At 38.7% G+C, this 15,371-nt stretch overlaps 1 protein-coding gene across 10 annotated transcripts in view; it reads left to right on the top strand.

Annotated features, from left to right (window-relative positions):
* LDB2 (LIM domain binding 2) overlaps positions 1 to 15,371 on the top strand; it is a 219,246-nt gene that overhangs the window by 165,296 nt on the left and 38,579 nt on the right. For all 10 annotated transcript variants that reach the window (XM_018067710.2, XM_008930341.3, XM_018067693.2 and 7 more), the window contains 3 exons: positions 79 to 251; positions 5,371 to 5,493; positions 7,116 to 7,199. In XM_018067710.2, coding sequence (XP_017923199.1) covers positions 79 to 251; positions 5,371 to 5,493; positions 7,116 to 7,199 — 380 coding nt within the window. The remainder of the gene's footprint in view (positions 1 to 78; positions 252 to 5,370; positions 5,494 to 7,115; positions 7,200 to 15,371) is intronic.

Below are 15,371 nucleotides of genomic sequence, written 5' to 3'. Positions count from 1 at the left end.
TCATGTGCTGTTAGCAAATGGTTTGAGATTTTATAACCTAGAGCATTTGCTGAATTCTGCTTTGTATTTTCCTCACAGCAATTGGAAGGACCCTCATTCCTCGTTATTTTAGCACTGTCTTTGAAGGAGGTGTAACAGACCTGTATTACATTCTCAAGCACTCAAAAGAGTCATACCACAACTCATCCATCACAGTGGACTGTGATCAATGCACCATGGTCACTCAGCATGGAAAACCTATGTTTACCAAGGTAACAGGGAAGACTCAATAAAGCATGTTGTTGGTTTTTGGCTTTCTTTTTCTTTTTTAGTGTGTATAAGGGTAAAAAATATTGGCTGTTGAATTTTTCTGGTAGACTGAGATTATTTCTAATACTGAAAACCCTTGAAGCCATTTAATTACTGTTTTCTATATTCATTATGTGACTGGAAATTTCTGTGGGTATCTTCTGCAATTCTCCCAGAAAGATTACAAGAGAAGCTCATAATGCCAAGTGGCCAGAACTATCAGTTTTATGTGAATTAAATTCAGCCTGCCCATCTCCTTTTCTCTGGGCTTGATTTTAAAACAACAGTGAGATTTCACATTTCTGCTACCTACCATATGGGATGGTATGCATTACATTTGATACTTACCTAGTACAAGGACTATAAATCTCTAGGAAAATAGTGATTTAATACAGTAGGATGCCAGCCCAAAGGGCAGTGAATTCAATGGAAGGAGTCAATTGATTTAAACATGCTCTGGATCAGGCAGTTAGTGAATATTCAATATTTGTAATTGATAGTGACTTATCTTCATGCATAGACCACTTCTAGTCCTGTAATTAAACCAAGTACCATATATTTATAAGAAACAGTCCAAAGAGTGGAAAATAAAAATTAAAACAAAAAATTCCCTTATATTAAAAAAAACAGTAAAATGTTTTTCAAAATGGAAGTGTCCCTTTTAAGACATTAACAGGAAAAAATTATTTTCCATCTTGTACCTGTTCATCCTTAACCTTTCCATGGAGAAAAGAACAAAAGTAGAAGGGGTAGCAGGAGAAGATAGCTCATCCGTGTTGCCCTTGGCCCGCAGGACTGTGGAGGTTTTAGCTTTAAGTCACTGGCTATTGACAGCATCATGACCAAGGTCCACATGGCTCAGGCTGTTTTAGCACGTGTGTGAGTCCCATCCCTTTGCGGAGTTTTCTTTGCCATCTTCCTGGCTCTTGGGGTAGGGCTCAAAGGAGAGGGAAAGGAAGCTGCTGGTGTGTGGTGCACTGGTGAGCCACAAAGTGTGTATTTAGTGGTGTCATTGTTCCAACTCTCCCACCCCAGTCCCTGTGACTTACATAGACGTAAAAACAGATAGACAGAGAAGAGACCAGATATTCCTAGTAGCACTTCTTTGCCACCTCACTGCTCATGAGGAGCTGTGAGTGCTGGCCATATCCACCCCCATGTGCAGGGGACATGGCAAAGGTACACAGTAGCTACTTTTCTGCTGAGAACCCTAAAGCCATTTCTGTGTCATTTCCCTTTGTGTTAGCTTTAATGCAATATCAAATAAAAGGGGGTTGGTTTGGTTTTTTACTCAGTAAATACAGAACACTTTTCTCAATTCAATTAGTTTATTATACTTATCATGGCAGCACATGACAGTGTTGTTATCTTGGAAAGGAGGTTAACATCCAGCAAGTCAAAGACAGACTAGCAGCATGATCTGGGCTGGGTGCCCACCTCATGTCAGGGGGTCACAGTCACCTCCCATGGCACTGTCCTGCTGTGTGCAGTGGGTCTCTCTGCTGCAGCCCTGGCAGTGCTTCAGCCCTGATCTTTCTCTTGTAGATTCTGATATAAACATTTTTTGTCCCAGTAGCAAAATTCAGCAGGAGAAAAATTAGGAGTTTTTAATGCCTGTATGTTTAAAATATGACAGTTAGTAAGAGCATATTTGAAATAAAACACAGTAGTTAATAGAAAAGGGGAGAAGAGAATATATTACTCTTTCAGAAATAAGTTGGAGCCAAATGTTGTCTCAGCTGTGCGTGTTTAACTTCTACCAGAGATACTGAGGGCACAGATCTTACCAAAGGTAAACTCCTACTGTCACAGCTTCGCTGGTGGAACAAAGCAGACCTCCTGTAGTAAGCAGCACTGCAATGAACTGTGTAGCTCCTGAGATCATGTCTGAATTTGACCCCGTGAAACTACCACGGGGGCAGTTTTTAATGCAAAAATACAAACTCTTTCAGTTTTACAAACAAATTCTAAGCTGCAAATTCTAACCAACTTCAAACATAAGGGATTGAAACACCTCTCATTATGTACTGAATCAAGAATCCACAGTCAAGAATCCAATGTATTTTATTCATTTCAACATTTTGCTAGTTAGAGCAACTCACTGCATACTGCAGTATTGGATGAATATGCAAAATGGCATTTCCATTTTTTTTCAAACAAATATGGCCAGAACATGCCTAGCAGTAAGAATATGAATAGTTCAGCTTGTCTTTAGAGGGTAAGAGGTCCTTGTAAAGTGTCACACACTTAAAAATTGTTTTATCAAGATATAAATAAACACTATAAATAATTTATAACAGTTCAATGGCATAAATAAAATGTGGTAAAAAACTGAAGCCAAGACCACCATGTTTGTTTACCTGGGAGATGCTCCATTTATTTTTCCAGGTAGAGGAAAGTATTAGGAGTCCTCCTAAGTCTGTTTTCACTGTGTTTACTGACTCCCAACTTTATGTGTAGGCAAACTGTTTTTCTGCAGCTAGCAATATTTATATTTCCCAATAGTTTGACTGAAGAGAGCTTTGCCTTCACCACTAAAGCAGTGAGCACCCCCTGTTTGAACCATTCTCTTCCTGCTCCCAGCAGCGGGGCCATCAGCTGGATTTTATAGGTGAAGCCCTTGAAACCCAGTGATTTTAATCCTTACTAATAATCTCAGGCACTGCCCAGATTTGTATAAGCTTTAGGCTTCTTTTCAAGCAACAACTCATGTTTGAGAAATAGTAGTTAATAAAGGGTGAAGACTTCTAAAGATATTTAGTGATAGTAGAGTGAGCCTGTGAGCAATAGGGCACAGGACCAAAGTTGGTTTTCATAGGAACAAGCAGTTGAAATTTCTACAATTAATAAGTGCAGTGAAGGGGTTAAAAAGCTATTGGTTAGTTTGAGAAATGTTCTTTTTTAGTTTTTTCCTGGCCTAGTCTAGAGCAACCACGTGATACACTGAATGCCTGCCAGCCTCTTTCTTGTTGATCCTCCGGAGACCATCTGTGCTGGGGGCATTGATTAGAGTGTGTCTGCTGGGATTACATCTTTTCTGTTGCCATGCCAACTAATCAGCTGATTTTGGTTACCACAGAAACAAAATGTCAGAGCTCACAGTACGGTAACATGAATTCAGCACAACAGAAAATGTTTTCTTAATTGGAGACTCTTTTGATTTTTTGGATTCTATGTAAAAGGCAGCTTTAAGAAAAAAAACCCTTTTAAAATAAGAACTGTGCCAATTCTATTGATTAAAGCAATGTGTAAAATTCTGCTCTACATAAGGAAATTAAATTCCTTTATAAGATGTATAAATTTTTACCACTGTGATATGAGGAATGTGTTTCACTTTTTCTATTAAAATTTGTTAATGCCAGTACCTAAAACCTGTTAAGAGCTGAGGGGATTTGAGTTTAAGAGAAGAAATATTTGAAAAGCCACAGGTATTGTTATAAAAAATTGTTTTAAACTTGAAATATTTTCATGTTAACTAGTCAGCGACCAAGATCTTTGGCCTCAACATAGTTACATTAATACAAAGTGTTTTTCTTCAGTGAATCCTTACATGTGTGCATGTCTACCTCTGTGTAATTTCTCATCATAGTGCAGGTGATATGAATATCAAAATCAGGGTCAAATGACAAAATAAGACACATTAAAAATTTGAAGGCATCACTAAGGTGTGTCCAAAAAGGCAAACCAGAACCTGTTGCAAGATTCTCCTTCACAGGTCTGCAGGAATTTGTCTGTATAGTATGCCTGTTAAAATTACCTACATGTTTTTACAGAAACAGTAAGGAAGAAAAACTATGATGATGTTAAGTGAACTGTTAACCAGAAAAGCCCCACACTGCCCAAGTGAGAGCTAGCCAAGCTTGAGCTGGGGCTTGTAAAAAGACTCAACAGACTCAACTGAATTTGGGATGGCTATTTTTCAATCAAATGCTAGCTGTATTAAAATTAAAGTTGCAGAAACCTTTTCTTTTGAAAGCCATTACACCCTGTTTCCACGATATCTATGTACCCTTAACTTGCAAGTTTACATCAAACAGGAGTTATGTCTAAATATCCAATTTAAAAAGAAATCAACAGCAGTAGTGGTTTATTTTCAAATCAGACATCATTTACGATACTCCACAGTACTCCTAGTCAAGATACCCTACTGGGCTTGTATTTTGCACCTTAAAGGAGACCACAACCACAATGTATTTTCCACATAAAATTGTGGACAGTTGTTTAGAAGTCCCCAGTAATTTATTCATTTTCGGGTAGTACCCACTTTCTGAATTTATTCCTCCCATATTTTCTGTTCCTTCTTAGACAAGACACATCAGAAAGCTGCGTGAGCCATTTTCTGTGGAAGTAGCTCCATTGTCCTGGCTGAAACCTCTCCTCTGCTCCCCTCACTCTCAAACCTGCTTGGTGATGCAGCTCATACAGTCTGATGGCAGGCACCCCACCTGGATTTATTGGAAGGGGAGATTAATAAAAGTAGATAAGAAATGAAAAAAAAAATAAACCCAAAACCAAAAACAAAACAGGACAAAATTCTTGGAAAAGACAAGAACACTTGGTAAAGACAAGGAAAAAAAATAGGAAAAAAATCAGATTTGGCCACAGGCATTCAGGCCACTGTGTAATACAACTGGACATGAAAGAAAGGTTTATATGCCAGGCTGTTGTAAGGAAAGGGCAAGGTGCGGGAATGATTAGGAATGACTGGTTCAACAACTTGCCATCAAGTGCACACAGTCGCACCACAGTCACCTCCACTGCGAGGTTCAGTCATTAATTAGCAGTAGCGAACTGTGAGGGAAAGGGAATTGTTGCAATAAATAAGATTTAGCACACAATATTCTATGTTTGTGAAATGCTATAAAATCTATAGCATTATAAGTTACTGTCTCTGAAGTAAGGCAAATGAACTAATTTTCCCACATTTGTTTTTTCCCCCCCAGAGAACGAGAAACAATTAATCTAGCAGAGATGAGCAATAGAATACTGCTCTGATATTTTTGAATGTTGTTTAATCGGTGATACAATACCATTGAAAACAAAATTCCTGGGAATTTATTTCATGCATTTTTTGTATTCTAGGTATGCACAGAAGGACGTCTTATCTTGGAGTTTACTTTTGATGATCTTATGAGAATAAAAACATGGCACTTTACTATTAGACAATACAGAGAATTAGTCCCACGCAGCATTCTAGCCATGCATGTAAGTAATCCTTTATTCATTTGACCTAATGCAAAGAGATGAGATTAGGTTTATGAAAAACGCCAGCAAATTTCACACCCAAGTCAATTAACTGTAAATATTTTGGTTTGCCTGCAACTACGGCCATTTACAAGTCCTTTCATCACTCCCTTGCTCCTCAGTGCTCTAATATTGCCACTGTTGCTATGTTTCCATTCTGTTTTAGCATGTAATTTTCCTTTTAATCCCACTTGGTGGTCTGTATGATTTGGGTCCAAAATCTGTTCCTATTGATATGAACTACAGCAAAGTCAGTGAATTTTTATCATTGTAGGAATGAATTATATTTAATCTTTAAATGAAGCAAACTGATGTTACCCTTGCATAGACAGAAGATAAGTAATTACCATATATTTACTTAGAAACCCTTAGAATTTTAATCCAGATCTTCTTTTTGTTCCACATTTCACGACTTTCTTTTGTAATTGAATGAGATCATACACAATGGAAATTAAAATATTAAATATTCTGCAAGTTGAAGTTAAAAAATAAAAAGGTAAATCATGGAGAAACAAAGAACATAATCTCACTGACACTTTCAGTTCTGCACCATAGAAGCATTCCTCCTAGTAGTACCCCCATAAAAAAAATCAATTGCAGGAGTATGTTTTTATAGAGGGTAAGAACACAGACCCAAAGATGTTCCCATATTTTGACATCAAGTTACTTAGATATCCATAGATAAAAATATGTTCTTGGTGAGGAATTTTAAATAGCTTAAGCAGCCTGGACTTATTTCAAAGTCCTACTACAAGTCTGAAGAAAACATCTTCGAAAACCTGCCTCATCATTTCTGTCCCAGCGTTATCTGCTATTTTAAATGACTGATCAATTGAACTCTTCAACAGTATCCCATTAAGGGACGATGAGGATGGCCATAAGCGACATTATGTATTTAGGAGGCTTCTACAACTCAGAGTGGTGGAAGCAGGTTAGCCAGAAACCAGCAGGTATTAATTTTAATAATGAGATTGATCTAATTTTAAAGAGGAGGCTGGTCTCACTGGTAAGGCTCCTGGCTAGGGTCAGAGAAGGACAATACTCGCATTTTGCCTGTTTAATCCTGGGAAAATAACTTGGATCAGAAGTGTTCTCCAACCTGTGCTTAATGTCACCTGCGTGGTGAGCTCTGCTGAAGGTGCCTTGATGAGATCTTTCTGCTGCAATTTCTCACTCACAAAAAGAAAGCAATACCTTTTTTGTTCCTCCCTTTTTCTATTTAGTCTTCTGGGACTCCCAACCAACAAATAGAAGGCTCAAAGTGTACTGCAATCCCCTAGGAAGCTCTTTGGTGGGGCCATGCTCACTTACATGACCAGACCTCCTAGATCTATCTTTTGAATGGGCAGGGACCAAAGGAAGATATTGGAAAACAGTCTTTATTCTGCTCCTATTTTGTAAGGTTTTTATTTTCTTGTGCATACAGAGCTCTAGCCTACTACATAAATTTAGTATCAATGTGCAATTTTCCCATAGAATTGGCACTGCTTTTCAGAGAACTCTCCCTGTATTCCACTAAGGACATAGAAAAAACCAAAACGACAAAAAGCAAAGTGAAAATTCTTTTTTCCTTTGTTGTTTAGGCACAAGACCCTCAGGTGCTGGAGCAGCTGTCCAAAAACATCACTCGAATGGGTCTGACAAACTTCACCCTCAACTACCTCAGGGTAAGCATACCATAGCTGATGATTATTGTGAGCATTTTTTAAAAGTTACTGTTAGCTTTGAGTCAAGGTAATGAGAGCAGAGCCTTTGGTGGTCAGGTACAAAATTGACCTAACCCTTAATGAGGGTGAAGGAAAAACACAGGCACTGTAGTAGAGATGTAGCTGATAACAATATGCCGTTAAAAAGGCTAAGAATTTTATTATGGAGTCCAAGCCATATTTGAGTAGCCCTGTTTTTTAAGTCTTTTTTCTCAGTTTTGAATAATGGCTTTATTTTACTGTAAGCAAAACATTCCCACCATTTTTCCTTTCTGCTTCACTGTTCCTGAGAAAATGGCAGATAATTCTTATTAAAAACTGACTGTATTCTCCAGCCTTTTCTACCTCCCCACCTTTCCCAGACAGAGGCAGGGCTGAAGGGAAGCTCAGCTCCAACCCTGTTTGCAGCAGTCCCTCAAAACAGTCTTCACTTCACATGCCTCTGGGAGCCTGAGCTTCCTCCTCAGCCTTGCGCTGAATCAAGTGTGGTTTTTACGATTAAATAATGCATTTGTTCCCATTGCTTTTTGACCCTTAAAGTGCATTCAAAGTTTGAATGTTTATTTTTATTTTTGAAAGTATTCCCCAGTGTGGGTTTACAATACATACACTGAAATACAGATTTGTAGAGTTCATATTTCAAGGTTAAAATTCAGATTTTTCCTATTTCTAGGTGTGCCATCAGTAGATAAAATGAGGCAAATTGCTTGATGATACACTAAGCTAATTTGGACAAGAGTATATGGTTTTATTTCTTTTAATTGTGTGAGTCATTAATCAAGACACTCTTTAAAGATAACAATAACACTAGAAAATGCAGTTATTTTCAGTCTACTGTAGAGCTGTACTTGAGTCTATATTTTAGCTGTACTTCATTCAGTTCTGTGAACCCTTTACTACCTTCCCTATGGATGGATGGAGTCCTATCCCCAGTGTGTCTTGAACTCCAGGGGAGACAGTGTGCAGAACTGAGATGTGTGGTGAGATTTCTCTCACTGAATCCCTACAGTTTATAAACAGCCTGTAGCTGTACTTACTTACTGTCCCAATAGGATAAGCCATTGCTGATTTTTGCTTATGTGGTGTTAGTGCAAGAGTTACCATTCAAATTATACCCTAAGTTGGGCAGGTCTGTTGTAGCATAACTGAAAGAAGAATATTGTGTAAAACCTTGGAGGAATAAATAATACATTGCATTAGAAGTTTTCCATGTGTAAATGTAAGAATGACACATTTACATGAAGCACATTGGATTCTTGTGGTTAGTTTAGTTTGTGGTTTGGTACAGAGAGCAGCTCCTGTGCTTTGGCAACAAGCCTACAGCCACACTGTTATTGTCACCTGGTGGGGCATCCTAGAGCATATTCTACAGAAAATCCCACTGGGAATTCCACCTCAGTCATGGCAAGTTTTGCTTTACACCCTAGTGGCAAACTGGGCAGCAAGTGGCTGGCTCAGGTACGCTATTTCTGTGGTTTTTTTACAAATTGTCCAGTGGCACAAGGCACTGATCCTCTTCTGAGGTCTTTGATCCCCTTGGCACGAAGGGACACACTGTCGAGTGCTTAGGCTGACACACACCAGTTGCAGGACTCTGTAGCTGTCCTCCATGAGGCTTGGAGGGCCATGCTGGATTCTCAGCACTACCTCTATCACTGACCTCTTCTGGGTGCTTTGTGGTATAGTCTGTGATTGCTGAATGTGACAATGCAAATGACAGAGGCAGGATTCCTGTTAAGAGGCAGCTGGCATCAGGTACCAATGCTGCTACCTCTGTCAGCATCAAAAAGAAGCACGAAAGGAAGAGGGGGAGGCAGGAAAAAAAAACTCAGAAGAAGAAAACTGAGATCAAGATAAGCACTAGGGACATGACCAGTGAAGTGGAAGGGGATGAAAAGATGAAGTTTTACTTTCTTTCTTCTTCCAGACCCAGACATTAGGTCTCTGGGTGCAAAGCTTCCTCTGACTCCTGCTGTGGTGATTCCAAGAGGAAATTTTTTTTTCCCAAGCTGGTCTTTACATTTCTCTTTTTCTCATAGTGAGGAATTGGTAATTCTGTTCTTTTTTTCAGATGTTCAGCTCATCATGGCTTGTATTACATGGTGTATTTCCATTTTGATTTGCTTCTTTCCCAATTACTTTCCTCTGTTAATTTTAACACAAAAATCTTTTCTGAGGTCAGGACTGTAAAATCATGCACTAAAATAATGTGGTAAATGTACCTAGCTTTAAGGTGTTCTGCTTTGTGTTTTTTTAAGTCAGCATTTTATGATATTTTATGATATTTTATTCAGCTTTCCCAGTGTTTAGTAATTAGCACTGTTACATCGTTTTGAATAAAGATCAGAAACTAAGCATAAAAATTATTTTCTTTTTTTTTTTCTGCTGCACACAGCAAAGGCTTGTGATACTCATAAGCCAAGACTTCACTGATGGGTGGAATTAATCATTTTTATTCTCTAACGTGCACACAGCAGCAAGCTGTGCTGCAGTTTCTTTAAAGGAAGAATTTAAACCTGGATTTCAGATGGTTGTGATATAAAGGCAGAGCCTGTGTTTTCTGGACTCTAGACATCACAGAATGCTAAATCATTGCTAGTTGGGATAATTGCAGTTGCTGGCATGTAAACCTCCATTCCTGAGTGCCACATGCCTGTAGAGCCACAGCTTTGGATGTGAGCCCTGGTTTGTCTTCATTCACTCCAAGTAAAGCTGTCCAGCACAGAAGAACATTGATTTGTAAATCATATTTAATACAAATTTAAAATATATCTTCTTGGAACCTGGAAATGAAATGTTTTATCCTATGTCAATTGCCAAATGCTCTTTTTCTCTGTTTTATCTGGCTCTGTATAAAACCATAGGCTTCCTTTCTTTCTAGTTACGAGTTTGTTTTGTTCCAGAATAATTGATTACCTCATCAGTGGGGTCAGTGTACTTTGCTGTAGCTGCTGACTAGCAGTCGAATAGGCTGTCTCAGAAATAATGAGGTAAACATTGTAGGTTTAAAATTAGTATCAAGATTTTTAAAATGTAATTTCTCATCAAGTCATCAAGTAGTAGATATTAAGAACTATCAGATAATAAGGCCAAGACCTAGAGCCTAGTCTCAGTCAGTAGGAGTCCAGGAACAAACAGGAATCCTGTACGGAGTTTGAAGATGGAGATAACATTCAGAAGAACAGTTTCCATTGAGCTAGAATAATTCAGTCCCCCCATGTTACCTTATTTTTTTCTCTGTAATTTTTTAGTTGCTGAGCTATTTTATTTAGATCTTCAGTGCATAACGGATTTGAATGTACTCTAAAAACAATAGCTTTAGACTAGCAGCAGTATTCATAATTTGGAGCTTGGATATTTCTTGCATTTATTCTCCTAAAATTTCTGACATTATAAAAAAGTCAGCCCCTATTGTCAATTGGACTACCTGGCATGAGCTTTGAAATACAGTTGTGTCTTGCCCAGCTGGTTTTCAAAATTTGTCTCTTCTTTCTTGCACTGGCTGGGCTGGAGTGATTTCTTGGACCTCTACCCCAGATCTATCTATTGCATCCTCCCCACACTGTGGTCTGCTCTGGTAGCCACTTTATTGATGTTAATGGAGTCAAATCTGCATCTGCCCTTTGCAAAGTTAGAGCTAGTGTGGCAGAGCACTCCTGCTCTGTGTCAGGAGAGGTATGTAGGCAGGGGAATGCACACTCCCATTTCCCTTTACATCCTGTATGACTGTTAACCAAGGCTTATCTGAGCTACAAATTATCCAATTTGTTTTCTATATAAACCAATAATAAGGTGTTACTATTGCTATACAGAGGACAATATTTTCTGAGTCCTCACTTTCACTAATTTAGTTCCTCACTAGACACTTTTGGATTTCTTCTGCTAGGAGAATTAATGTGAGTTATTTAATGGGACACAATTTTCTTAAGACACTACTTACATTGCAAACAAAAGCCATTTGTATGTATACCCATTGTGTACACAAAACTTTCTTTTGCACATGCAAAATAGACACATATGCAACATGTTTCCATTAATGTACAGGGCAATTTGATTTTCTAAATATGGTTTCATGCATAGAAAAGATGAGCTCAAATCATTTTGGAGCTATTTTGCTTCTTATATGTAACAGTTTATGACAGCTATCTGGTCAGTATTTTACAGCTGTTGGTGTATCTTCAGTGAAGAAGGAGAAAGTTTACATACGAGCATGTTAACGATGCAAAGTTAGTTACCTGGGGGATAAGAAATGCTATATTTATAGTCACTCATGCCATATGAATTCATTTCCTTTTGCGAGTTACAGTATGCCATCATCTTCTAAGTTAATCATCATGCATTGTGTTTCCCACAGAGGCCCAAACACATGCAGGATGACTAGCCCTCACTCAGTAGTGAGTGCTTCAGTGCTGCTGCTTTTCTGCCATTCTGCCATTCTGGAAGTGGTGGATTCACCATCCCCACAAGTATTTAAAAGATCTCTAGAGGTGGCACTTAGGGACATGGTTTAGTGGTGGCCTTGGCAGTTACTGGTTGGAACCAATGATCTTTCCCAACCTAAATGACTCTTATGATTTTATCTCAGCTGCAAATGTTAATGGCTGCATGGCTTCTACCAGCTGAAGAGGCACTGTCATTCCCTGTGCACACATGTGGCATTGAGGCACGTGGATGAGCCCTGGGGGAGTCTGAGGGGTCAGCTAGGGGGAAGTGGCCATTCTTAGAAAACAAGGGTCTGATTTTGCAGAGCAATTAGGATTTCATGTTGTCCCAAATACTAATAACAGAACTACTGCTGTTGGCTGTAGTCTGATGTCTCAGGCTAGCTATAGCTATATAGCTATATAGTTGAAAAAGGAGCAGATCTTGTCTCTGGGAACACACTGGTGAAAATGTTTTTTCCATGACTGAGTACCACAGTAAGGCTTGGGAGCAGGGGCAGTTTGTTAAAGCACCATTGGGTTACTCTGAACTTACTCTTTCTTGTTCTGCAGTCCTCTGCTTCATGCTTCTGCCATGTTTCTGTGTCTTCAGTAGCTATGAATGAAGTCCTACACCTGGGAACTTCATTTACTCCATGCTGTGCACTGACTGGGGGGTGTTGGGTAAACAGAGTATGTGTTCATGTAGCAAGATGTTATATCCTAATGGATGTGAATAAGTTCTATTAAGGGTTCACAAGCACTCAAAGGAGAGGGTTTGGATCATTTAATCGTTCCAGAGATTTTCATATGAAAGCTGTCAAAATTTTAAAGAATCCTCTGAACTGTAGATGCTGAAAGCAGACACAACATTTTCTAGAATTAGTTCCTAATAAATGATGGAATTTTTCAATCTAAACCAATCCAACTTGGGGCAGTTTTCCCCAGGAAAATGCAATCAAAACCAGAGGATTCACACAGAAGGATTCAGATGACTATAGCTGGCTATCCATAATCTATTTCTGCCAACTATAATTAGTCGTTAGGTTTTCACTTTTTTAATAAAGACACAGAACGGTTATATCGAGAGTTACTGCATCATAAACATGAAAGATCACATAAAATGATACAGTAATTTTTTTAACAAAGAAATCATCAAGATGGCATGAGTGGGACAAGAGAACAGAAATCAGAGAGTTGCAGAAGATTGGACAGGTAGAGAATGAGGCACCAACTTAGAAATGTTCTGAAGAGAAGATAGAATCTGAAGCAATCTCTGTTAGAACACGGGTTGGAAAGATAACATTCATATTGTTAGAAATAACAGTGGTGTGCTTTTCATCCATTGATTTCTAGCATTTTGCTAAAACAAATGGGAAAATTATGGCATGTGAGAAGCAAAAAAAAAAAGATGGAGGAAACCCAAGAGCATTTAAAAAAATCAGACAGTAATTTTAAACCACACTTTGGAGAGTATAGTGAGCTGGTACAGTAGTGTCCACTTCTGCTTCTCCTGACTTGGAAACAGATTTTAGTGTCTGTGGATATCAGGAATTTCAGAAGTCAGTGAAAAGTGGGGAAAGGGAACAGAGCACAAGAAACAAAAGATATAAGAGAACGAACTGGGATTTTAGCATAAATGGCATATTTTGCCAGTATTCTGGAGATGGTAATAGCCAGTCATAGAATCACAGAATCAGCCAGGTCAGAAAGGACCTCTGAGATCATCAAGTCCAACCCTTGGTCCACTCCGCTGTGGTTACTAGACCATGGCACGAAGTGCCACATCCAGTCTCATCTTAAAAACCTCCAGCAATGATGAATCCACCACCTCCCTGGGCAGCCCATTCCAAAGCCTGATTACTCTCTCTGTAAAGAATTTCTTCCTAATATCTAACCTAAGCCTCCCCTGGCAGAGCTTAAGACCATGCCCTCTTGTCTTACTGAGAGCTGCCTGGGAGAAGAGACCAACCCCCACCTGGCTACAACCTCCTTTGAGGGAGTTGTAGAGAGTGATGAGGTCTCCCCTGAGCCTCTTCTTCACACAAAGAGCACTACGAGGCTCATGGGTATCAGTTAAGTAGAAAATGTGTGTGTCTATGAACACAAGCTGGCTACCATGCCCACTGGACAGACAAACTCACATGACCTTTAAAATAAAATTAAGGTCTGGACTAACGAGAATGGAAGGATGATAATCAGCGATGTGAGTCCTTGAAGCATCCATGGGTAAGAAATCAGAATGAAGTTATGTTGGAGCAGTTTAAAATTAAAAATGTCAGAAGGGTAAAAGGGAGAAAAAGAGAGACAAAGACAAAGCACTAGTCATACAAAAACAAGCTGCAAGATTTGAAATAATAATGTTATTTCACAAAAGAAAAAAGATGAAGTAAAAAGTCCAAGAACACAGCCACAGGCTCTCTTTTTAGAAGACCAAATTAAAGCTTGGACTAGTATGCAGTGCCGTCATAAATAATAATAACTATTAATTAAGTTTAGGAATGAGACCTGCAGAGGTACAATTTGTATGAAGACCTGAAAATGCCAAAACCAGCTTCTTGTTCAAAGCAATGAAAACAGCAAAAAATTTAATTAGTTGTTTAATATTGAATATCCATGGGTATTTGGTGCAAATTGTTATGCAGGGAGGAGTGGGTGCTCAGGAGAGGTCAAGAAATAGGCATTAATGCAAAGCTGGTGGTTCAAATCTTTGTTCTTGGAAGGAGTTGTTTTAGAATCTGAAATATTTATAGTGGAAAGCTTATGGCAGCCCTAAAGTTTGCTCTTCATCTGGAAAGGTAGTCCTATAGCCCACTCACTCATGTTTTTCATCTTCATAAAGATCATTTCATGGTCTATTGTGATATCACAAGCAACTAGCTCATATAACCTTTTTAAATAATTTTCTATATGTAGTTAACTTTACTGGTTAGCCTGCTTTTCCCTTCCCCTTCCTTTGCCACTCTTTCTGTAGGTAAAACAGCATTATTGCTTACCTCTCTCTGCTCAAGAGACCTTCTTTCATGCATCTCAAAATAAAATTTGATTTTCCATATCTACATATGTTGGAGGATTTCTTTGGACTCTTGAGATTGATCCTATTTCTAAGATGTTCCTGAAAATCTCTTATCTTTCTTGTGTGATACCCTGATCCTTGTCTTTATGGAGGATACCTCCCCACTTTGTCACTTCAGTCTGTCCATATACTTCCACTTTTTAATTTGTAATCTTGCCATTTTATATTCACAACAGAAACCCTAAATACCAAAATCTGACTCTAAGCAGTAAAATAGTTTAAAGACTATTAGACTGGGTCTGTGTGGGTTCTAGAGATTGGCACACAGAAAGCTAAATTTGTCTTGCAGTCACCTCCCTGTAAGCACTGCTGGAGCCAGGTCAGGAGACTGATCTGGTGAAAAAAATTAATCTAATCCTTTCCACCTGAATTATGACCATTCTTATTAGCTCCCCAAGTGCTACTTGTGCTGGGCACACAAGAGCGCAGCAATATGGATTTGTACCAACTGGCACCTGTCTTGAAGTCAGACCTCATCTCCAAATTTGCCAGCACCCATACAAGAAGACAAGAAAGTGCTGGGGAATCCTACAGATTAAGTACAATTCTGTAAAGCTGTAAATTTCCCTTTCTTACTTCTGGATCTGAAACATTGTGTTGATTGTGTCTGACCTATTATGGTTTCGCACTGCTATA

Source organism: Manacus vitellinus, unplaced genomic scaffold (assembly GCF_001715985.3).
Source record: "Manacus vitellinus isolate BGI_N305 unplaced genomic scaffold, ASM171598v3 scaffold_0_pilon, whole genome shotgun sequence".
NCBI lineage: Eukaryota > Metazoa > Chordata > Aves > Passeriformes > Pipridae > Manacus > Manacus vitellinus.
Note: the sequence above shows the minus strand (reverse complement) of the source record. Positions and strands in the feature narration are given on the sequence as shown.